This window comes from Pristiophorus japonicus, chromosome 9 (genome assembly GCF_044704955.1).
Source record: "Pristiophorus japonicus isolate sPriJap1 chromosome 9, sPriJap1.hap1, whole genome shotgun sequence".
Taxonomy (NCBI): Eukaryota; Metazoa; Chordata; class Chondrichthyes; family Pristiophoridae; genus Pristiophorus; species Pristiophorus japonicus.
The window spans coordinates 208,306,811-208,331,796 of NC_091985.1; the positions used below are offsets into that span (position 1 = coordinate 208,306,811).

The 24,986-nt window shown below is 47.4% G+C and overlaps 1 protein-coding gene and 1 pseudogene across 1 annotated transcript in view; one reads left to right on the forward strand and one right to left on the reverse strand.

Moving 5' to 3' along the window:
• LOC139274094 (putative zinc finger protein 735) overlaps positions 1-24,084 on the forward strand; it is a 73,690-nt gene extending 49,606 nt beyond the window's left edge. The window contains exon 4 of the mRNA XM_070891139.1: positions 23,244-24,084. Coding sequence (XP_070747240.1) covers positions 23,602-24,084 — 483 coding nt within the window. The 5' untranslated portion in view covers positions 23,244-23,601. The remainder of the gene's footprint in view (positions 1-23,243) is intronic.
• Positions 14,654-17,486, reverse strand: LOC139273492 (zinc finger protein 271-like; annotated as a pseudogene).
• Positions 24,085-24,986: the final 902 nt, after the last annotated feature.

Below are 24,986 nucleotides of genomic sequence, written 5' to 3' on the forward strand. Positions count from 1 at the left end.
CAATCACCCCAAACACCCCCTCCCCTTCCCACGGCACCTTCCCGTGCAAGCACAGCAGATGCAACACCTGCCCTTTTCCCTCCTCCTTTCTCACTATCCAGGGGCTCAAACACTCCTTCCAGGTGAAACAGCGATTTTCTTGTGCTTTTTGCAATTTCGTATACTGTATTCATGATCACGATGCATAGGATTATATAGGATATACGGCACAGAAACAGGCCATTCGACCCCAGCAGACCATGCCGCTGTTTATGCTCCACTCCCGTCTTTCCTTATCTAAATCTGTCAGCATAACCCTCTATTCCCTTCTCCCTCATATGCTTGTCTAGCCTCCCCTTAAATGCATCTATACTATTCGCTTCAACCACTCCCTGTGGTAGCGAGTTCCACATTCTCACCACTCTCTGGGTAAAGGATTTTCTGAATTCCCTATTGGATTTCCTGGTGACTATCTTATATTAATAACCTCTAGTTATGCTCTTCCCCACACTCTCTCTCTATCCACCCTATCAAAAATGTTCATAATTTTAAAGACCTTTATTATGTCATCCCTCAGCCTTCTTTTTTCAAGAGAAAAGAGACCCAGCCTGTTCATCCTTTCCTGATGTGTATACTCTCGCATTTTTGGTATCATCCTTGTAAATCTTCTCTGCACCCTCTGCAGTGCCTCTATATCCTTTCTACAATATGGCGACCAGAACTGTACGCAGTACTGTGTGTGGTCTAAGCAAGGTTCAATACAGTTTTAGCATAATTTCCCTATTTTTCAATTCTATATCTCCAGAAATAAACCCGAGTGCTTTGTTTGCATTTATATGGCCTTGCTAACCTGGGTCACAACTTTTTGTAATTTGTGTACTTGTACTCCGAGATCCCTTTGTTCCCCTACCCCGCCCTTCTCACACCCTTCATAAAATAAATTAATTCCCTCTTCTTCCTACTAAAATATAATACAGGTACAACGTCTGAAATCCAGCAACCTCGGGACTGAATCCCTGCCGGTTTTTGCCTTTTGCCAGATTTCAGACCTCGCTGTTGGCGCTTCTCACTGGCCGCCGATTCATGCCGCCCGCGGCCCCCGGCACTGTGTTTTTTACCGGTTTCCTCGTCCCTCGCCGCCCGATGTTGCCATCTTGGCCGCCTCAAAAATGGCCGGTTTTCGGATAATTACGGTTTTCAGAATTCCGGATTCAGGACATTGCACCTGTACCTCACATTTATCCGTGCTAAACTTCATTTGCCAAATATATGCCCATTCTGCAAGTTTAGTAATGTCCTCCTGTAATTTCTTGCAGTCCTCCTATCTCCCCCAATTTGGTGTCATCCACAGATTTGGAAATTGTGTTTTTGGTTTCAAATATAATTTGTTATTATAAATTGTGAACAGCAGTGGTCCCAGCATTGATCCTTGTGGGACACCACTACCCCATTCTGCCACTGTGAATAGCTATCCTTTACCCCTATTCTCTGCTTTCTGTCTTGAAGCCAGATTGCTATCCATTCTGCTGCTTGTCCCCTGACTCTGCATTCTCTGACCTTGTTCATCAGTCTATTATGGTGTACATTATCGAAGGCCTTTTGAAAATCTAGATAAATTACATCAACTACATTATCATTGTCTACTCTCTTACCTCTTCAAAAAATTCAATGTTGATCAAGCAAGACTTTCCCTTTTGAAATCCATGCTGACTATTCATAATATATTTTGAGAAACATAGACATAGAAAACATAGAAAAATAGGTGCAGGAGTAGGCCATTCGGCCCTTCGAGCCTGCACCACCATTCAATAAGATCATGGCTGATCATTCACCTCAGTACCCCTTTCCTGCTTTCTTTCCATAACCCATGATCCCTTTAGTCATAAGGGCCATATCTAACTCCCTCTTGAATATATCTAATGAACTGGCATCAACAACTCTCTGCGGTAGAGAATTCCACAGGTTAACAACTCTCTGAGTGAAGAAGTTTCTCCTCATCTCAGACCTAAATGGCTTATCCCTTATCCTTAGACTGTGTCCCCTGGTTCTGGACTTCCCCAACATTGGGAACATTCTTCCTGCATCTAACCTGTCCAGTCCTGTCAGAATTTTATATGTTTCTATGAGATCCCCTCTCATCCTTCTGAACTCCAGTGAATACAGGCCCAGATGATCCAGTCTCTCATCATATGTCAGTCCAGCCATCCCGGGAATTAGTCTGGTGAACCTTCGCTGCACTCCCTCAATAACAAGAACGTCCTTCCTCAGGTTAGGAGACCAAAACTGAACACAATATTCCAGGTGAGGCCTCACCAAGGCCCTGTACAACTGCAGTAAGACCTCCCTGCTCCTATACTCAAATCCCCTAGCTATGAAGGCCAACATACCATTTGCCTTCTGCACCGCCTGCTGTACCTGCATGGCAACTTTCAATGACTGATGTTCTTCTATTTTTTCCTTCAGCAGGGATTCCATTATTTTTCCTACCTCCGATGTTAAACTGCCTGGTCTATAATTATCTGGACATGTTCTGTCCCCTTTCTTAAATATAGCTATTACATTAGCTATCCGCCAGTCATCTGGCACTACACCTTTTTCTAACTAATTACTAAACATGTACAGTAATGCCTTTTCTATCTTTTCCCTAGATTATTTTAAAATGCGTGGGTGCAATCCATCCGGACCAGGGGTTTTATCCTCTTTGAGCATGATTAGTTTATTTAATATATCCCCTTTTTTAATTTAAATGCACTTATCTAATTTCTAATCTCATCATCCAATGTCATGTCCACCTGTTCTATCTCCCTGGTAAATACTGAAGCGAAATAATTATTTAATATTGCTGCCGACTCTCCACCGTTACCGATGGTATTATCCTGTCTATCCCTTAATGGCTCTATTCCCATCCCAGCCTTCCTTATTTTATTGATGTGCCTGTAAAATATTTTACTATTTTGTTATTTAGCTGGTTCTGATTTGTCCCCATTTTTGAAAATGGGAACTACGTGCGCTATCTTCCAATTTTAGGCAACAATCCCTGACTCTGTTGAGCTGTTGAGGATACGGGCAAGGCGCTAACTCCTGGAGGCTCCACTCCATGAGCCTACAACCTTCAGCGGGGTCAGTGGTGGAGTTCCGCAGTGGGAGTGATCCCAGAGTAACTGTCGGGATCACACACCAGTGGAAGTTCCGGGTTGTGTATTTTTAGTTATCCTGGTGTCTAACTTGCACACATCACTAAAACAGGGAATTCCTGAAAACACACTGCAGGTCCTTTATTTGGAGATAAAATGTCTTGTTGTATAATTGTACTAGCAGTTAACAGGCTCCTGTGAACTTCTCCGTCTGCTATTTTAATGCAGACTTTAACCAATTTATTTTAAACGGATTTGTTTTAAATGTGTTAATGCCTGCCTTAAAATGGTAGACTCAGGACTGTCCCACAAACACATTAAATCTTCCTAGAATAATTACCACAGTCATCTTTATACTGGAAACATAAACCTGCCGTTCCACTTTCAGTCAGGACCAAATCACAGTTTTACACCAATCTCTGATTGGACAGCACGTTCCCAGCATTCACCGTTGTTCTTCCCGACTCTAAACACTATTGTAAAGGAGCCTTCTGTTCCATGCCCAGGAACTCTGAACCATGGACGAGACGGCTGGAACACTTTTCTTACACACCTCAAGATTACCTCGCACGGCGACTTTGCTGTCAGTGAAGAGAGCTGAGAAAGACCAAAGTGCCATTTGCTCCTCTCAGTGTGGCTCTGAAGGACTGTGTCCAGGCTGAAGTTCTGTTCCCGCCGTACAATCCTCCCCCCAGATTGTTCTCTCTGAGCTCCAGCCATGTGATGCTAAACACTCAGGTGGGAAAGTCAAAAATCTACAGCAAAGCTGATTTATTTGACTTCTATCCAGAATATCCTGGCCACCTACTCATCATCTTCTTCTTTTGTATAGCAGTAGCAAAGCAAATCAAATGTCAATATCTAAGTTGGATATCCAGGCCAAAGCTTCCTGTGTATCAGTGTGGGATATCTTGTAGGCTGCCTGCGAATGTCCTCTGATGGCAGTGGGAAGGATAGAGAGAAGCAAATTTGCAGGGAAATTACAGAGAGGTGCAAGAACTATAGAATAGTGATAACAGGGACTTCAATTATCTTAATATAGACTGGGATAGTAATAATGTAAAGGGCAGAGAGGGGGAAGAATTTCAAAAGCATGTTCAGGTGAACTTTCTTGATCAGTATGTTTCCGGCCCAATGAGGAAGGAGGTATTGCTGGATCTGGTCCTGGAGAATGAGGTGGGTCAAGTGGAGCATGTTTCACTTGGGGAACATTTAGGGAACAGTGATCGTAGTATCCTAATGTTTTGGTTAGCTATGAAAAAGAACAGAGAGCAATCTATAGTCAAAATACTTAATTGGAGGAAAGCCAATTTCAGTGGGATGAGAATGGATCTGGCCCAGGTAAATTAGAATCAAAGCTTGGCAGGCAAAACTGCAATTGAACAATGGAGATGGTTCGGACAAGTGTGGATTAATTAAGGAAAGCCAACATGGATTTGTTAAAGGCAAATCGTGTTGAAATAATTTGATTGAGATTTTTGATGAGGTGACAGAGACAGCTGATCAGGGCAAAGTGGTTGATGATCTGTACATGGACTTCCAATTTGTTTGTTAAAGTTCCACATTATAGGCTTGCCAGCAAAGTTGAAGCCCATGGAATAAAAGGGACAGTGGCAGCATGGATACAAAACTGGTTAAGTGACAGGAAAGCGAGAGTAGTGGTGAATGGTATACAGTGGTGTTCCCCATAGGTCGGTACGAGAACCACTGCTTTTCCTGATGTATATTAATGATTTGGACTTGGATGTAGAGTGCGGTATTTCAAAATTTGCAGATGACTCAAAACTTGGAAGTCTAGTGAACAGTGAGGAGGATGGTGATAGACTTCAAGAGATCATAGACAGGCTGGTGCAATTGGTGGACACTTGGCAGATGAAGATTAACACACAAAAGTGCAAAATGATACATTTTGGGGGGAAGAATGAGGAGAGGCAATATAAATGAAAGGGTATATTTTGAGAGAGGGTGGGTGCAGGATCAGGGAGACCTGCTGGTATATGTGCACAAATTATTGAAGTTGACAGGGCAAGATGAGAAAGCAGTTTACAAAGTATAGGGGATCCTGGGCTTTATAATTTGAGGCGTAGAGTATAAAAGCAAGGACGTTATGATGAACTTTTATAAAACACTGGTTCAGCCACAATTGGAATATTGTGTCTAATTCTGGGCACCACACTTTAGGAAGGATGTGAAAGCTTTAGAGAGGGTTCAGAAAAGATTTACAAGAATGGTTCCAGGGAAGAGTGACTTCAGTCACGTGGCTAGACTGGAGAAGTTGTGGCTGCTCTCCTTAGAGCAGAGAAGATTGAGAGGAGAATTGATAGAGGTGTTCGAAATCATGAGGGGTCTGGACAGAGTGGATAAAGAGAAACTGTTCCCATTGGCCGAAGAATCGAGAACCAGAGGACACAGAGTTAAGGTGATTGGGCAGAGGAACCAAAGGCGACATGACGAAAAACTTTTTAATGCAGCGATTGGCTAGGATCTGGCCTGAAAGAGTGGTGGAGGAAGATTCAATCGTGGCTTTCAAAAGGGAATTGGATAAGAACCTGAAAGAAATATATGTGCAGGGCCATGGGGAAAGGGCGAGGGAGTGGGACGAGCTGAAATGCTCCTGCACAGGTACAGGCTCGATGGGCTAAATGGCCTCCTTCTGTGCTGTAAGAATTCTATGATTAAACTCCAGCCCAGTTACAGGAGTTATTAACATCAGAAGAAACAAAGCCTAACTATCAGAATGAACAGCAGCAATAACAGCAGAATCCAACCCCTGCAGTCACTTGTGAACTCGCTGATGTGTCAGCAGGTGGGATGATCGAGTGAATACCTTCCCACACTCAGAGCAGTTGAATGGCCTCTCCCCAGTGTCAGTGCGCTGGTGTACAGTGAGTCCAGATGATCGCCTGAACCCAGTCCCGCAGTGAGAGCACCTGAATGGACTCTTGTCAGTGTGAACACGTTGATGACAGCTCAGTTCCCTGGAAGTTTTATAACACTTCCCACAGTCCGAGCATTTAAAAGGTCTATCCTCAGTGTGAACTCGCTGATGATTTTCCAGCTCAGATGGGTAATTGAATCACTTCCCACAGACCCCACATTTACACGGTTTCTCCCCGGTGTGACTGCATTTGTGTTTCGCCAGGCCAGAGGATCGACTGAAGCCCCGTCCACACAACAAACATGTACACGGTTTCTCCCCGCTGTCAACGCTGCTTTTTGATTCCATGTTCAAAGACTAGTGATAGTTAGGTCATGATGACACGAGTGACTGTCAGATCTTGATGTGATGTTTGGGTTGAGCTTCGCGTCTGCAAATCCTCCACTTCTAATGCCCTGGGAAATGAATATAAAACAGGAAAAAGGGAGTATGAGAGAGAAAAAATGATGGCAGGTTGTGAAATTGAGCTGAGTGAATCTGGTCATTTATGGGGTCGCACTATAAAAAAGTGACCACCATTGGCGGAAGGGTCGAGAACCAGAGGACATAGATTCAAGGTGCTTGGCAAAAGAACCAAAGGTGACATAAGAAAAAAAATTTTTACGCAGCGAGTGGTTAGGATCTGGAATGCACGGCCTGAAAGGGTGGTGGAGGCAGACTCAACCGTGGCTTTCAAAAGGGAATTGAATAATTATCGAAAATAAAACTATTTGCAGGGCTACGGGGAAAGGATTGGGGAGTGGAACTTGCTGAAGTGCTCTTGCAAAGAGTCAGCATAGGCTCGACGGGCTGAATGGTCTCCTTCCGCGCTGTAACCATTCTATGATTCTAACATCTCCAAGTTCCCCTCCAAGTCACACATCATCCTGAATCAGACATATATTGCCATTCCAGGTACTCCCTATCTAACTGTGGGAGCAAATGCGGACTGCAGCAATCAACGGGAAACTGGGGAGTGGCAATATATTGCCAGTGACTGCCACATCCAAAGAATGAATTTAAACAAATCTGTATATGTAAAAAGGACGTAAAGCCTCTGCAGAAATACTTAATCCTAAAACTCTTTTATATTGTGCACAGTGTCTGTTTAACAATCTAATCTCCCCAGAACCCACCACCCCGGACAGCCCCACATGGGCAATTGTTGGTCCCACTAGGCCCAGAGCCCACCTCCCGGACAGCCCCACATGGGGAATTGTTGGCCCCACTAGGCCCAGAGCCCACCTCCCCGGACAGCCCCACATGGGGAATTGTTGGTCCCACTGGGCCCAGAGCCCACCTCCCCGGACAGCCCCACATGGGGAATTGTTGGTCCCACTAGGCCCAGGGCCCAGAGCCCACCTCCCCGGACAGCCCCACATGGGGAATTGTTGGCCCCACTAGGCCCAGAGCCCACCTCCCCGGACAGCCCCACATGGGCAATTGTTGGTCCCACTAGGCCCAGAGCCCACCTCTCCGGACAGCCCCACATGGGCAATTGTTGGTCTCACTGGGCCCAGAAGTACCTGGGGTGAAACCCAGCAGCTTCTACTCCATCCCCACTCCCGCTCAAACTGCTGCAACAAACAGAGCCCCACAGGAGGCCCGGCAGCGCCTCCTACCCGCACCGAGTGCCCACCCCTGGACAGAGCGGCCTGCAATTGCTGGGCCTGCTGTATAAATACAAGGTGTTGTTGCCCTTGTGTGGGGGAGCCTCTCACTGCCCCCGGGCGGGTGGGCTCTGACTCGGGCCTGAGATCCGCACTTGGTGTTGCTGAGGCCGCGCTCAGTTTCCAGGAGCCGCACCGTGCATGCTCCACGCAGGGAGACGGTCTCCGGGCAGCAGCCCTTCACGCGCCTGCACGTTATGCCCCCACTGATGGAGATAGGGCCTATTCAACCACGCGGAGCCCTCTGCGTAAGGACATCCGCCATAATCGCTTTTTGCTCTAGCAACACTGAAAGAAGTTAATTTGGAGCGGAGACATGCTGTGTAATCGGGCGCAAACGCTCCTGCACAGCCCAGACATCACTTGTTTCCCACTTGGCATGAGATGAATATATTAATTGTAACAATTGATTTGATTTTAAATAATTTAGATTACATATTGAACCATGATTCTCTAATTGTATTTCCCAACTCAGATTCAACTTCTCGTTTATTTTCTTCCTCTCAACTAGACAGGTGTTGAAAAGATCATTCAGTTCCCTCTTTCCATGTCACTGTTAGTTAAAGATACAGAGGTTGATTGATTGTGGAAAACAGTGACTAGGCCCCCCACCCCCCCATCATGCAGCACCTTCAGTATTGACCCACAAGCTCAGAATTACTACTTGGCAAGGTACTGGAGGACAAACAGTGACTGGGACTAAACGCCAGCATCACGCAACAAGTTCAGGAGTGAAATGGAGAAAAATCCGAGAATGCGATGAATCTGGATTTTAAACAGCTAGGATGTGACAAGGAGGGTGTTATGCTCATAATAAATGGTCAGACCGAGTACTGTGTGTAATGAGCAAGTGTGACCGTAGCTCCTTTACTGTAGTTCCAGAACGCAGGCACTTGTGGGTGGTCTGTTTATATACTGTGCTCCCAAGGGATGCTGGGATCCCTTGGGACTCCCAACAGGTAGGCCCTCTGGTGGACAGGTGTGATGCAGGTTACAAGGGGTTAAATACATAACATCACTTCCCCGTAAAGTCAACAATATACACTTATTAACAAGGTGAGACGATCTGGGGCTTTGCGTTCCCTTGTCAATCGTCTCGGTACAAATACTGGTGTGGTTGGGTTGGTCAGTTCTTCATTGGGCTGTTGGGCAGCCAGCCTTGCCGGGCTGCTGGGGATGATGAGTTCTGTTTCGTGGTCAACTTGATGTCAGTTACCACGTGTGTGTGTGTTGGAAGGTCAAAGTTGGTGGTGTCCTCTTCAGGTTGTACGTAGCTGTTGGTGAACCGCAGCTTAATTTGGTCCAAGTGTTTTCTGTGCATTTGTCCATTGGTCAGTTTGACCTGAAACACCCGACTCCCCACTTTGGCTGTGACTATGCCAGCAAGTCATTTGGGCCCATGTCCATAATTGAGCATAAACACAGGATCATTGATCTCAATATCGCATGACAAGTTTGCGCAGTCATGGTACACACTTTGTTGAAGCCGCTTGTCCTCCACGTGATCATGTAGATCAGGGTGGACCAGTGAGAGCCTTGTTTTAAGCACCCTTTTCATGAGCAGCTCGGCGGGGGAATCCCTGTGAGTGAGTGGGGTTTGGTGCGGTAGCTGAGCAGTACTCGGGACAACTGGGTCTGCAGGGAGCCTTCCGACACGCGTTTCAAACTTTGCTTGATGGTCTGAACTGCCCGTTCTGCCTGGCCATTGGATGAGAGCTTGAACGGCGCAGGTGTGACATGTTTGATCCCATTGCAGGTCATGAACTCTTTGAATTCGGCAATGGTGAAGCACGGCCCATTGTCGCTGACTAGGACATTGGGCAGGAAATGCGTGGCAAACATAGCTCGTAGACTTTCAATGGTGGCCGTGGATGTGCTTACACAAATTATTGCACGTTCATTCCACTTTGAGTAAGCATCTACGACAACCAAAAACATTTTGCCTCAGAATGGGCCCGCATAGTCTACATTGATCCTCGACCACGGTTTGGATGTCCAGGACCATAAACTTAGCAGTGCATTGCTCAACTGAGAGCAAGTGTTGCTCTGGTGCACACATGACTCTAAATCTGAGTCGATGCCTGGCCACCAACATGGGATCTGGCTATGACTTTCATCATCACGATGCCTGGGTGGGTGCTGTGCAGTTCACAAATAAATGTGTCTCTGCCTTTCTTGGCCAAAACCACACGATTGCTTCACAAGAGACAGTCCGCCTGCAGGGACAGCTCATCTTTGCATCTGTGGAATGGCTTAATCGCTTCCTGCATCTGCACTGGGACACTGGACCAGCTCCCATGGAGGACACAGTTTTTTTTACCAGGGAAGTAAAGGATCCTGGCTGGTCCAGGTCCTAATCTGGCGGGCCGTAACAGGGGATTTCTCGTTCTCAAATGCCTCCATGACCATAAGTAAGTCCACTGGCTGTGCCATTTCCACCCTAGTGGTGGGCAATGGTAGCCAACTGAAAGCATCTGTGCCCGGTCTGTGGCGAATTACATAGTTGTATGCCGACAACGTGAGCGCCCATCTTTGGATGTGGACAAAGGCATTGGTATTAATCCCTTTGCTCTCCGAGAACAGTGATATGAGCGGCTTGTGGTCAGTTTTAAGCTCAAACTTGAGGCCAAACAAGTTCTGGTGCATTTTTTCTACCCCATAAATGTACGCCAGAGCCTCTTTTACAACCATGCTGTAGGCCCTTTTGGCCTTGGACAAACTCCTGAATGCATACGCAACCGGTTGCAAAATTCCCGATTCATTAGCCTGTTGTAACACACACCTGACCCCATATGATGATGCATCACAAGCTAACACTAGTCGTTTACATGGGTTATACAGGACAAGCAGTTTGTTAGAACACAGTAAATTTCTGGCTTTTTTAAAGATAGCCTCTTGTGAATTCCCCCATACCCAGTCATCTCCCTTGCGCAATAGAGCATGCAGGGGATCTAGCAGGGTGTTTAACTCAGGTCGGAAATTATCGAAGTAGTTAAGGAGTCCCAGGAACGACCGCAGCTCCGTCACTTTCCGTGGTCGTAGCGTGTTCTTGATGGCCTCCGTCTGAGCATCGGTGGGTCTGATGCCATCAGCTACAATCCTCCTTCCTAAGAATTCAACGTCCTGTGCCAGGAAAACACACTTTGAGCATTTCAACCTGAGCCCAACGCAATCCAACTGACTCAGAACCTCCTCCAGATTCTTCAAGTGCTCCATGGTGTCCCGACCTGTACCAATATATCGTCCTGGAAGACCACTGTGCAAGGAACTGACTTTAGCAGGCTTTCCATGTTTTGCTGGAAGATCGCTGCAGCCGACTGAATCCTGAAGGGGCACCGGTTGTAAATAAACAGACCTTTGTGCGTGCTGATGCAGGTGAGGCCCTTCGAAGACTCCTCCAGCTCCTGCATCATGTCCAGCTTGGTGAATGTCTTTCCTCCAGCTAGGGTCACAAATAGGTCGACTGCCTTGGGTAGCGGGTACTGGTCCTGCAGCGATAAACGGTTAATCATTATTTTATAACCCCACAAATTCTAACCGTACTATCCTCGAGTACCGGAACAATCAGACTGGCCCAGTTGTTGAATTCCACCAGTGTGATGATATCTTCATGTTGCAGCATGCCCAGCTCGATTTCCACTTTTTCACGCATCATGTACGGTATCACCCGAGCACTGTGATGGATGGGTTGGGTACCGGGAACCAAATGGATCCGCACTTCCGCCCCTGACAAACTTCCAATGCCTGGCTCAAATAACAAAAGGAATTTGCTTAGAAACTGGGTACATGCAGTGTCATCAACTGCCGAGAGCGCTCGGATGTCGTCCCAGTTCCAGCGGATTTTTCCCAGCCAGCTTCTGCCAAACAACGTGGGGCCATCCCCTGGCACAATCCACAGCATGAGTTCGTGTACTGCTCCATCATAGGAGACTATGACTTCAGCACTACCATTTATAGGGATTAGTTCCTTTGTATAAGTCCTTAGTTTGGTGTGAATGGGGCTGAGCTTTGGCCTGTGTGCCTTCTTCCCCGACAGCCTGTCGAAGGCCGTTTTACTAATTATGGACTGGCTTGCCTCCGTGTCCAGCTCCATAGACACTGGAATACCGTTCAGTTCAACTTTCAACATTATTGGTGGGCATTTCGTCATGAACATGTGTACCCCCGTACACCTCTGCCTCCTCCGTACGAGTTTCCAATTCCGTCTGATCCACTGAGGACTGATCTTCCCCTGCAACGTGGTAGTTTGCAGGGTTTGCAGCTCACCTGCACATTCGTTGGAGGTGTCCCATTGTTCTGCAACCATTGCATGCATAGTTCTTAAAGCGGCATTGATGGGGCCAATGATCACCCCCGCAGCGCCAACAGGGTGTTAACTGCCTCGCATTAATAGATGATGGCGGACTCTGGGTCAATTGAGGTCGGGCCACAGCAGCCGGCGTGTACATTCTGCCCTGTACATTTCTGCTCAAAATCGACATTACTTTATGCACAGTACTGGCCGATACTTCTTCTGCAAAAGCTGCTTGGTGTTGTCGCTGGTGGACATAGAAACATAGAAAATAGGTGCAGGAGTAGGTCATTCGGCCATTCTAGCCTGCACCGCCATTCAATGAGTTCATGGCTGAACATGCAACTTCAGTACCCCATTCCTGCTTTCTCACCATACCCCTTGATTCCCCTAGTAGTAAGGACTCCATCTAACTCCTTTTTGAAGATATTTAGTGAATTGGCCTCAACAACTTTCTGTGGTAGAGAATTCCACAGGTTCACCACTCTCTGGGTGAAGAAATTCCTCCTCATCTCGGTCCTAAATGGCTTACCCCTTATCCTTAAACTGTGTCCCCTGGTTCTGGACTTCCCCAACATTGGGAACATTCTTCCTGCTTCTAACCTGTCTAACCCCGTCAGAATTTTAAACGTTTCTATGAGGTCCCCTCTCATTCTTCTGAACTCCAGTGAATGCCTGGGCCTGGGCTATCGTTATGGCTTTACTCAGATTTGGGGTTTTAACAGTCAACAGTTTGCAAAGAATTGTCTCATGTCCGATGCCCAGTACAAAAAAGTCTCTGAGCATTTGTTCTCGGAATCCCTCAAACTCACAATATCCTGCAAGGCGCCATAGTTCAGCGACGTAGCTCGCCACTTCCTAGCCCTCCGATCATTGACATGTGTAGAACCGATATCTCACCATTAAAACACTTTCCTTAGGATTTAGGTACTTCCGGACCAGCGTACACAGTTCTTTGTAGGATTTCTCTGTTGGTGTAGCCGGGGCCACGAGGTTCTTCATGAGGCCATAGGTTGTTGCCCCACAGACAGTTAGGTGGATCGCCCTTCGTTTGACCGCGTTCTCGTCCCCTTCCAGCTCGTTGGCTACGAAGTATTGGTCGAGTCTCTCGACGAAGGCCTCCCAATCGTCCCCCTCTGAGAACTTCTCCAGGTTGCCGACTGTTCTTTGCATTTTTGCGCGGTTCATTACCTCGTCACCAATTGTTATGCTCATAATAAATGGTCAGGCTGAGTACTGTGTGCAATGAGCAATTGTTACTTTCCCATCCGCTGGGACTGTTCTAGAATCTAGGGAACTTTTCTAACATCACAGGGCAGGTACAGCATGGGATAAAATCAGAATAAAGCTCCCTCAACACGAGGGGTGTCAAACTCATTTTCTATGGTGGTCCGATATCTTGGCACTTGGCATGGCTCACATTCAGAAAAAGTTATTAAAATATGAATAAATGAAGATAATTTATGTCGGTCCTGATACCCGGCACCTCTGGATACTGCTCCTGATACCTGGCACATCTCAATACTGCTCCTGATACCTGGCACCTCTCGATACTGCTCCTGATACCTGGCACGTCTTGAACTACTGTATCAACATTGGGAACAAATGACTGGGCTGAGGCCTGTCTTGTATTAAAAAGATGAGGACCACTATGTCTGTAGTGTGCACCAACTAGAGCAACAAGTCACCAAAGCTTCTTCAACAGCACCTTCTAAACCCATAATCTCCACCGTGTAGAAGGACAAGGAGAGCAGGTGTATGGAAAGACCAGCACCTCCAAGTTCCCTTCCAAGTCACGCACCATCCTGACCTCAGAAACATAGAAAATAGGTGTAGGAGTATGTCATTTGGCCCTTCGAGCCTGCACCACCATTCAATATGATCATGGCTGATCATGCAACTTCAGTACCCAATTCCTGCTTTCTCTCCATGCCCCTTGATCCCTTTAGCCGCAAGGACCATATTTAACTCCCTTTTGAGGTCAGTTCGTTAGATATATTCAACAACTTTCTGTGGTAGAGAATTCCACAGGGTCACAACTCTCTGAGTGAAGAAGTTTCTCCTCATTTCAGTCCTAAATGGCTTACCCCTTATCCTTAGACTGTGACTCCTGGTTCTGGACTTCTCTAACATCGGGAACATTCTTCCTGCATCTAACCTGTCCAATCCCATCAGATTTTTATATGTTTCTATGATATCCCCTCTCATTCATAGACTGCAGCACGATTCAAGAAGGCAGCGGCTCACCACCTCCTAAACGGGCAATTATGGATGGGCAATGAATGCCAACCCGGCTCGCGCACCTCCCGAGAATGAATGAATAAATAAAGAATGAACACTGAGAAATGAGCTGCAGAACTACCGACACCGTCAGCTTTAAGGAGACGTTTAACTGTGGGGATCGGATTGAGATCATTGAGTTTGATTAAACTGATGTTAAAGTAACATTGCTGCTTTGCCCTGTGACAGTAACATATTATCAGAATATTTCCCATCGGGTGAAATCGAATGTCAGACTTGGACATCTTGTAGATTCATCTTTTAAAAAGTTGTGGGAACTCCGTTCCAAGATGTATTCCACTCAGTTCTGAACAAGTCCTCAATCAGCTCGTCTTATCATTTGAGATATCAAGGACTAGGCACACGGTGTTTAAAAGAAAGCCTATTTATTTGACATTTACAGAATATTAAACTATAGCCCAGTTATAGGGTTATTAACATCGGCAGAAACAAACTCCAACTGCCAGAATGAACATGGTTCAGTAACGGATGTGATTAACAGCAGATTCCAACCCCTGGAGTCAATTGTGAACTCGCTGGTGTCTCAGGAGGTCAGATGACACAATGAATCTCTTCCCACACACGGAGCAAGAGAATGGCCTCTCCCCAGTGTGAACTCGCTTGTTGTGTACCAGCAGGTCGGATGACTGAGCGAATCCCTTCTCACACATGGAGCAAGGGAACGGCCTCTCCCCAGTGTGAAATCGCTTGTTGTGTACCAGCAGGTCGGATGACCGAGTGAATCCCTTCCCACATTTGGAGCAAGTAAACGGTCTCTCCCTAGTGTGAACTCGCTGGTGTTTCAGGAGGCCGGATGACAGAGCGAATCCCTTCCCACATTCGGAGCAAGTGAATGGCCTGCCCTCAGTGTGAACTTGCTTGTTGTGTGCCAGCAGGTTGGAGGACTGAGTAAATCCCTTTCCACACTCCGAGCAGGTGAACAACCTCTCCCCAGTGTGAACTAGCTGGTGTTTCTGGAGACTGGCTAGTGCAGTGAATCCCTTCCCACAGACGGAGCAGGTGACCGGCCTCTCCCCAGTGTGAACTCGTTTATGCGCCAGCAGGTTGGATGACCGACTGAATCGCTTCTCACACACGAGGCAGGTGAACGGTCTCTCCCCAGTGTGAACTCGCTGGTGTATCAGCAAGCTGGATGAATCAGTGAAACCCTTCCCACACTCGGAGCAGGTGAACGGCCTCTCCCCAGTGTGAACTCGCTGGTGATTCCGCAAGGTGGATAACTGAGCAAATCCCTTCCCACACTCGGAGCAGGTGAACGGCCTCTCCCCAGTGTGAACTCGTTTGTGTGTCAGCAGGCTGGATAACTGAGCGAATCCCTTCTCACACACGGAACAAGTGAACGGCCTCTCCCCGGTGTGAACTTGCTTGTTGTGTGCCAGCAGGTTGGATGACCGAGTGAATCTCTTCCCACATTTTGAGCAAATGAATGGCCTCTCCCCAGTGTGAGCTCGCTGGTGATTCAGGAGGCCGGATGAATGAGTGAATCCCTTCCCACACTCAGAGCAGGTGAACGGTCTCTCCCCAGTATGAATTCATTGGTGTTTCTGCAGGGTGGATAACTGAGTGAATCCCTTCCCACACTCAGAGCAGGTAAACAGCCTCTCCCCAGTGTGAACTCGTTTATGTGCCAGCAGGTTGGATGACAGAGTGAATCCCTTTCCACACACACAGCAGGTGAACGGCTTCTCCCCGGTGTGAATTCGCTGGTGCATCAGCAGTTTGGATGACTTAGTGAATCCCTTCCCACACACGGAGCAGATGAACGGCCTCTCCCCACTGTGACTGCGTCGATGAATCTCCAGCTCAGACGGGTAATTGAAGCACTTCCCACATTCCCCACATTTCCACGCTTTTTCCGTGGTGCAGGTGTCCTTGTGCCTTTCCAGGTTGGACGATCAGTTGAAGCCTCGTTCACACACAGAATACGTGTATGGTTTCTCCCCGCTGTGAATGGTGCGATGTTTTTTCAGGCTGTGTAACTGGTTAAAGCCCTTTCTACAGTCAGTGCACTGGAACACTCTCACTCGGGTGTGTGTGTCGGTGCTTTTCCACTCACACTGATGTTTGAAATCCTTTCCCACAGACAGAACAGACAAGTATTTCTCCTTCCACATTCAAAGGCCGATAATATTCAGGTCCTGATGAATCGAGTGACTCTGTCAGATCTTGATATGATGTTTGGTTTGAGTTTCCCATCTATAAATCCTCTCTTTCTAATATCCTGTAAAAGGAGTTTACAAAAGTCATCACTGTAAGTACAGGATAGAAATACAGAACAGACAATTCTAGTTTCTATACAATGTTCCTTCACATGCCTGGGATCATTTAACCCATAACCTAGACTGTTAATCACTTTCAGCTATGGACTTAGCATGTGCCCCACAGCATCTCTCTCACCTTTGCTGTGCGGATAGAGTCTGCAAACCAAGTTTTAAATTTAAATTCACTCAGAAAATGTATTTAACAGAAGATGAACATGTAAACAGATCACGGCCTAATACTCCAGCTCTACATTCACATGAGGAAGTTTGTTATCTAACTCCTCGAGTGGACAAAATAAAGATCCCAAATGTAAGAGTCTCTCGAACTCTTTGTTAAAACCTTTCAAATCTTGCCCGGTTCTTTCCTTGTTACAGAATTCCTCCTCCCTGGTCAAAAACAACTAATTGGAAATTTCCAACCAATTATTTCACTTTCAGAGTTTCAAACTGACCAGATTCTTCTCTCAGAAAATCTCCAAAAAACTATTTGATTTAAACACAGCTCTCCCCTCCTTTAAACCCAGGATTAGAGTTATCCGGGAATTTGAATACCTGACCACAAACATTTTAAAAGGCTATAACCGATGAAACTTGTAACACTGAAGCCTAATTTCCACTTCTGTGCGCCGGATTCTAACCCTGCGACTGAACATGGGGATTCTAACCCTGCGACTGTGCATGGGGATTCAAACCGTGAGACTGTACATGGGGATTCAAACCGTGAGACTGTACATGGGGATTCAAACCGTGAGACTGTACATGGGGAGTCGAACCCTGGGAGTATACAAGGGGACCCAGCTCTGGGGCTCTTCTGTTAAAATTGTGTGGGATGTAAATCATAAGCTGGGCACTTACCAACGCCTTCAGGAGAGATGGTGAGAAATACGATTTGTGGAGAGTGGGAATAAAATAAATGAGGCAATGATTTCTGTCCTGGGCACTGGAGCCCCGCCCACTAATTGTTGCCCTGCCAAGTTGGCTGCGCATGCGCGGTTACGCCGTGAAGCGAGCGGGCTGCACTCTGAACCTTCCTGCACAAAGATGGTGGTTAATCCGGGCCTGTTACCGGAAGAAAAAAATCCGTCGCTGCAAACGCGGGAGTTCCGGGTTATTACTCGGGGCTTGCGGCCTACACCAGTTGTTTATGAAGCCTCCCCGCCCACTTGCCGATCGATGACTCCCCTGCGCCCCGCTGATTCTCACCCGGTGTAGAGTCCGGCTCCAGCCTGAGCTCGTCTCAGCGTCCGTGTGTCTCCAGTGCTCGCTCTGCGCATGCTCAGCTCACACTGCCCGGGCGATTGACGCCAGCTCCAGAACAATAGGAAGAGCGGGGGCGGGGCTGGAGGACCGAGCGGGCGGTTGGTCCTCCAACCAATCGGAGTGAGAATGAGGCGGGGCTTCCTGCGGTGGGCGGCGCTGAGCCCGGATCTCCCTCAATGAGCATGCGCGGCTGGTGCAGCAGACGTTGGCCGAAGAGACGCTTCGGGTAGGCGGTAGGAGATTGTGGGCGCGGGGGAGGATGTGGACCCGTGGTTGGGCCAGGGAGCTTAATAAACACCCGGTGTAGGCCTCAGGCGCGGAATCAGAGTCCACAGGCCTCGTGTTTGCCCCGCGGTGACAGGCCCGGGTCAGCGGGATCACTGGCCGCCATCTTGCACAAGGCGGGGTCACGACGCATGCGCGGCTACCTTGGGCAGGAACAATGAGTGGGCGGAGCTTTGGGATCCCAATGCTCGCGAGACGGAGCAACCTGGGCAACAGGTGCATCATCACCTCACAGCAGTAACCGGGGCAACAGGCTCTTCATCACCTCACAGCGGTAACCTGGGCAACAGGCTCTTCATCACCTCACAGCGGTAACCTGGGCAACAGGCTCTTCATCACCTCACAGCAGTAACCTGGGCAACAGGCTCTTCATCACCTCACAGCGGTAACCTGGGCAACAGGCTCTTCAACACCTCACAGCAGTAACCTGGGCAACAGGCTCTTCATCACCTCACAGCAGTAACCTGGGCAACAGGCTCTTCATCACCTCACAGCAGTAACCTGGGCAACAGGCTCTTCATCACCTCACAGCAGTAACCTGGGCAACAGGCTCTTCATCACCTCACAGCAGTAACCTGGGCAACAGGCTCTTCATCACCTCACAGCAGTAACCTAGGCAACAGGCTCTTCATCACCTCACAGCAGTAACCTGGGCAACAGGCTCTTCATCACCTCACAGCAGTAACTCGGGCAACAGGCTCTTCATCACCTCACAGTGGTAACTCAGGCAACAGGCTCTTCATCACCTCACAGCAGTAACGTGGGCAACATGGTCTTCATCACCTCACAGCAGTAACCCGGGCAACAGGCTCTTCATCACCTCACAGCAGCAGCCTCTATTTATAGTGCACCTTTAATGTAGTAAAATATCCAAAGGCACTTCACAGGAGTGTTATAATTTGTCACCGAGGCGAAAAGATTTAGAATCATAGAATCACAGAAATTTACAGCATGGAAGGAGGCCATTTCAGCCCATCGTGTCCGTACCGTACCAAACAGCTATCCAGGCTAATCCCACTTTCCAGCTCTTGGTCTGTAGCCCTGTAGGTTACGGCACTTCAAGTGCAGATCCAAGTACTTTTTAAATGTTATGATGGTTTCTGTCTCGACCACCCTTTTAGGCAGTGAGTTCCAGACTCCCACTAAATTCTGGGTGAAGAAATTTACCCTCTAAACCTCCAACCTGCAGAGTGAGGGAATTTGAATTTTGGGCCTAGGCAACAGAAGGCAGGACCACCGATGGTTTAAGTGTTTATAATTAGGGATCCTCAAGAGGGCAGAATTTGAGGAGATCAGATAAATGGAGAGATGTGGGCTTATGAGGCTGAAGGAGATTACAGAGATAGAGAGGGGCGAACCCATGGAGGTATATGTAAACAAGGATGAGAATTTTGAAATTGAGGTGTTGCAAAATGGAACTAGTGTAGGTCAGCGAGCACAGGGATGATGGATGAACGGGATTTGGTGCGAATTAGGACATGGGCTGCCGAGTTTTGGATGACCTCAGGATAACGTAGGGTAGATTGTGGGAGGCCAGCCAGGAGTTTGTTGGAGTAGTCAAGTCTAGGGGTAACAAAGGCCTGCTTGAGGGCTTCTGCAGCAGATGAACTGAGGCAAGGGCGGAGACGAGCAATGTTATGGGGGTGGAAATGGGTGGTTTAATTAAGGTGCAGATATGTGCTCGGAGCCCATTTCAGGGTCAAATATGACACCAAGTTTGCGAACAGTCTGGTTCAGCCTCAGACAGATGCTAGAGAGAGGGATGGAGTTGGTGGCTAGAGACCGGAGTTTGTGATGGGGAAATTTCTGTTCACCTGGTACTAGATGTTGTACAAGCAGTCTGACAAATTAGAGACTGTGGAGGGGTTGAGAGAAGTGGTGGTGAGGTAGAGCTGGGTGTTGTTAGAATCACAGAATGGTTACAGCACTGAAGGACATTCGGCCTGTCAAACCCTTGCCGGCTCTCTGCAAGAGCACCTCAGCTAGTCCCACTCACTTGCCTTTGCCCCCTAGCCCTACAGATTTCCCTCCTTCAGGTACTTATCCAACTCCCTTTTGACTCGGCCTCCACCACCCCTTCAGGCCGTGCATTCCGGATCCTGACCACTTGCTCTGGTTCTTGACCCTTCCACCAATGGGAACAGTTTCTCTCTATCTACTGTGTCCAGACCCCGCATGATTTTGAACACCTCTGTTAAATCTGCTCTGCTCTAAGGAGAACAACCCCAGCTTCTTAGTTTATCCATATTACTGAAGTCCCTCATCCTTGGCATCATTCCCGTAAATCTTTTCTGCACCCTCTCTTAGGCCTTCACATCGCTCCTAAAGTGCGGTGCCCAGAATTGGACACACTACTCCAGTTGAGGCCGAACCAGTCTTTTATACAGATTGATCATAATTTCCACGCTTTTGTACTCTATATACCTCTATTCATGAAGCCTAGGATCCCATAAGCTTTTTGAACTGCTTTCATAACCGGTCCTGCCACCTTCAATGATTTGTGCACATAAACCGTTAGATCTCTCGGATGTATTCTCGACCTGACATATGTCATACGCATTCTTTTTCTGCTTCATCCTACTCCCGGGCCGTCTGTGATGTTTGTGGCCTAGAGGAGGCCATGGGCCATGTATATATTCAGTGTGAGAGGTTGCAGCCCCTCAATAGTTACCTGAAGGGGCTGCTCCTTAACTCTTGATTACAATTTAGCTCCGTGCTCCTAATCTTTGGTCGTCCGGTGCGGAGTGAGGGTGGGTAAGACAGAGGTTCTTCTCCTGGGCCTGGCTAAAACAGCAACTTGTAGGTCCAGAATGGACGGGGCCCGGGGGTGGGTCACTCTGGCTGCCTGCCTCACTTCCACGGTCAAGAAAGGAGGGAGAGCGAAAACGGGGAACTATGGGCCAGTTAGCCTGACATCAGTCATTGGGAAAATGCTGGAATCCATTACTACAGAAGTGGTAACAGGGCATTTAGAAAATCATGGTCTGGTTATGCAGAGTCAACATGATTTTATGGAAGGGAAATCGTGTTGAACAAATTTATTACCTTTTTAGCAGGGTGGATGAAGGGGAACCAGTGGATGTAATATTGCAGGATTTCCAAAATGCATTTGATGCGCCACATGGAATTGGGGGTAATATATTAGCATGGATAGAGGATTGGTTAACGGACGGAAAACAGAGATTAGGGATAAACGGGTTATTATCCGGTTGGCAGGCTGTAACTAGTGGGGTGCTAGTGCTTTGGTCTCAGCTATTTACAATCTATATTAAACATAATAAGAACATAACATAAGAACATAAGAATTAGGAACAGGAGTAGGCCATCTAGCCCCTCAAGCCTGCTCCGCCATTCAAAAAGATCATGGCTGATCTGGCCGTGGACTCAGCTCCACTTACCCGCCCGCTCCCCATAACCCTTAATTCCCTTATTGGTTAAAAATCTATTTATCTGTGATTTGAATACATTCAATGAGCTAGCCTCAACTACTTCCTTGGGCAGAGAATTCCACAGATTCACAACCCTCTGGGAGAAGAAATTCCTTCTCAACTCGGTTTTAAATTGGCTCCCCCATATTTTGAAGCTGTGCCCCCTAGTTCTAGTCTCCCCGACCAGTGGAAACAACCTCTCTGCCTCTATCTTGTCTATCCCTTTCATTATTTTAAATGTTTCTATAAGATCACCCCTCATCCTTCTGAACTCCAATGAGTATAGACCCAGTCTACTCAACCTATCATCATAAGGTAACCCCCTCATCTCCGGAATCAGCCTAGTGAATCGTCTCTGTACCCCCTCCAAGGCTAATATATCCTTTCTTAAGTAAGGTGACCAAAACTGCACGCAGTACTCCAGGTGCGGCCTTACCAATACCCTGTACAGTTGCAGCAGGACCTCCCTGCTTGGATGAAGGGATCAAGTACAGTGTATCCAAGTTTGCTGACGATACAAAGCCAGGTGGGAAAGTACGCTGTGAGGAGGACGCAAAGACCCTGCAAAGGGATATGGACAGTTTCAGTGAGTGGGCAATAAGGTGGCAGATGGAACATAATGTGGGGAAATGTGAGGTTATTCACTTTGGTAGGAAGAATAGAAAAACAGAATATTTTTTAAAAAGTGAAAAACTAATAAATGTTAGTGTTCAGAGAGATTTAGGTGTCCTCACACAGGAAACACAGAGAGCTGGCATGCAGGTACAGTAAGCAATTAGGAAGGCATGTTGGCCTTTATTGCAAGATGGTTGGAGTACAAGAATAAGGAAGTCTTGCTACAACTGTAAAAGGCCTTGGTGAGACCACACCTGCAGTGCACAGTGTTGGGGTCCTTATCTGAGGAAGGGTCTACTTGTCTTAGAGGGAGTGCAATTCACCAGATTGATTCCTGGGATGGGGGGATTGTCCTAATAGGAGAGATTGAGTAGAATGGGCCTATACTCTCTGGAGTTTAGAAGAATAAGAGGGGATCTCATTGAAAGATGTAAAATTCTGAGGGGCATTGACACGGTAGATGCTGAGAGGTTGTTTCCCCTGGCTGGAGAATCTAGGAATAGGGCCCACAGTCTCAGGATAAGGGGGTTGGCCATATAAGACTGAGATGAGGAGGAATTTGTTCACTGAGGGTTGTAAATCTTTGAAATTCTCCACCCCAAAGGACTGTGGGTGCTGAGGTGTTGAGTATATTCAAGACTGAGATAGATAGATTGTTGGACTCTGGGGTATCAAGGGATATGGAGATAGGGCAGGAAGGTGGAGCTGAGTTTGAAGATCAGCCATGAGCTTATTGAATGGTGGAGCAGGCTCGAGGGGCCGTATGGCCTATTCCTGCACCTAATTCTTGTGGTCTTTTGCCTTGTCGGTGCCCGGATGGCCCTGGAGAGGGAGCATGTGGTGTGCACTGGTTCCTTGATGCCTTCCGCGACGGTGGCACCTCAGGGTATAGAGTGTCTCATACACACTGGGAACAACATTCTGGTTCAGTTGGGAAGGTGCCCTTTGCTTTTGTTGCTTATTTTGGCTTCTTTTAGTTTGATTGGATCACATGTTTGTGGGAACAAAAGAGGAAAGAATATTCCATAGAAGCTGAATTGTCTGTTTAGATTTTCTACCTACCCTGGACTTACATTGATGACTTTTGTAAACTCTTTTACAGCGTATTAGAAGGGGAGGATTTACAGACGGGAAACTCAAACCAAACATCACATCAAGATCTGACCGAGTCACTCGATTCATCGTTACCTGAATATCATTGGCCTTTGAATGTGGAAGGAGAAATGTTTGTCTGTTCTATCTGTGAGGAAAGATTTCAAACATTAGTGTGACTGGAAAAGCACCGAGACACACGAGTGATAGTATTCCAGTGCACTGCCTGAGGAAAGAGCTTTAACCAGTTACGCAGCCGTAAAAAACATTGCACCATTCACAGCAGGGAGAAACCGTACACGTGTTGTGCGTGTGGACAAGGCTTCAACTGATCGTTCAACCTGGAGAGACACAAGGACACCCGCACCATGGAGAAACCGTGGGAATGTGAGGACTGTGGCAAGGGATTCCGTTCCCCGTCCCTGCTGGAAATTCATTGGCGCAGTCACACCGGGGAGAGGCCGTTCACCTGCCCCGTGTGTGGGAAGGGATTCACTATTTCTTCCCAGCTGAAGACACACCAGCGAGTTCACACTGACGAGAGACCTTTTAAATGTCCAGACTGCGGGAAGTGCTTTAAAAGCTCCGGGGAGCTGAGGCGCCATAAACTTGTTCACTCTGACGAGAGGCCGTTCACCAGCTCCGTGTATGGGAAGGAATTCACCTGTTCAGCGAATCTACTGTCACACCAACTTGTTCACTCTGATGAGAGGCCGTTCACCAGCTCCGTGTGTGGGAAGGGATTCACCTGTTCAGCGAATCTACTGTCACACCAACTTGTTCACTCTGATGAGAGAGTTTTAAATGTTCTGACTGTGAGAAGAGCTTTAAAACCAAAATTGATCTGCTGAGACACCAGCGAGTACACACTGGGGAGAGGCTGTTTACCTGCTCCATGTGTGGGAAGGGATTCACTCAGTCATCCCAGCTCACTACACACCTCCTTGTTCATACCAGTAAGAGGCCTTTTAAATGTTCTAACTGTGAGAAGAGCTTTAAAAGCAGAAATAGTCTGATGAGACACCAATCTTTTCACACAGGGGAGAGGCCGTTCACCTGCTCTGTGTGTGGGAAGGGATTCACTCAGTCATGCAATCTCACTACACACCAAGTTGTTCACACCAATAAGAAGCCTTTTAAATGTTCTGACTGAGAAGAGCTTTAAAAGCAGAAATCAGCTGATGATGCACCAACGCACTCACACTGGGGAGAGGCCGTTCACCTGCTCAGAGTGTGGGAAGAGATTCACTCGTTCATCCAGCCTCACTGCACACCAAGTTGTTCACTCTGATAAGAGACCATATAAATGTTCTGACTGTGAGAAGACCTTTAAAACCAAAATGGAGCTGATGATACACCAACGTATCCACACAGGGGAGAGACCATTCATCTGCTGTGTGTGTGGAAAGCGATTCACTCAGTCATCCAACCTCACTGTACACCAGCTTGTTCACACCAATAAGAGACCATTTAAATGTTCTGACTGTGAGAAGAGCTTTAAAATCAGAAATCATCTGATGATGCACCAACGCACTCACACTGGGGAGAGGCCGTTCACCTGCTCTGTGTGTGGGAAGGGATTCTCTGATCCATCCAACCGGCTGAAACACCAGCAAGTTCACATGTGACTGCAGGGTTGGATTCTGCTGTTAATCACATCGGGACTGAACCTTGTTCATTCTGACAATTGGGCTGTGTGTCCCTGTAACTGGGCCGGAGTTTAATTTTCTGGATATCTGACATAGCTTTCTGG